Source organism: Volvox carteri, assembly GCF_000143455.1.
Source record: "Volvox carteri f. nagariensis unplaced genomic scaffold VOLCAscaffold_63, whole genome shotgun sequence".
NCBI classification, from domain to species: Eukaryota; Viridiplantae; Chlorophyta; class Chlorophyceae; order Chlamydomonadales; family Volvocaceae; genus Volvox; species Volvox carteri.
In genome coordinates, this window is record NW_003307606.1 from 310,275 (window position 1) to 310,897 (window position 623).

The 623-nt window shown below is 58.1% G+C and overlaps 1 protein-coding gene across 1 annotated transcript in view; it reads left to right on the forward strand.

Annotated features, from left to right (window-relative positions):
* Positions 1-623, forward strand: part of VOLCADRAFT_97666 (uncharacterized protein) — a gene marked incomplete at both ends in the record, with an annotated part of 24,903 nt that overhangs the window by 18,812 nt on the left and 5,468 nt on the right. The window contains 2 exons of the mRNA XM_002956589.1: positions 130-202; positions 522-610. Of these exons, the coding sequence (XP_002956635.1) occupies positions 130-202; positions 522-610 (162 nt within the window). The remainder of the gene's footprint in view (positions 1-129; positions 203-521; positions 611-623) is intronic.

A 623-nucleotide genomic window follows, 5' to 3' on the forward strand; every position in this document is an offset into this window, starting at 1 on the left:
CATACATATAAATACATATGTATGTCCATGTCCTTCCAGATCCTGGCCCCCTCTGTCGTACTGCGTTGCTCGTTCCACCCCTGCCCTTTAACCCCTTTCCTCACTTTCTACACAAATCTTCTCCCCCAGTTGGCATGTGGTCGCTCTGGCTGCCTTCTGTGTAACTGTACCGCTGCTGGCACCCGCCCGGCAGAGTGCGCAGGTGCGCGACTGACTGCCTGTATGTATGTATGTATGTGCATTTCCGCGTGTATATGTATATGTGAGTGTATGTGTGTATGTGTGTATGTGTTAGAAGGGGGAAGCAGCCGCGAGTGAAGGCGGGGTCGGGGGATGGGGTGACGCGGGGTTGTGTGCGGAGTTGGTGAGGGGAGGGGATGAGGTCATAGGCTCGACAAGGAGGTCATACAGGAAGTGCTGATGTGTCGTGTACGTCATTCCCCTTCCCCACCCCACCCCCCTGAAGCTCCCTCCGGATTCCCCCCCTTCCCCCCTCCCTCCCCCTCCCCCCTCCCCCCCAGTACGTGTACACCTCCTGGCAGCCCCACCACAGCTACACGGGGATTGCCAGCCCCATGTACACGGTACTGGTGGGACTGCTCATGCAACAGTGGGTAGCCTCG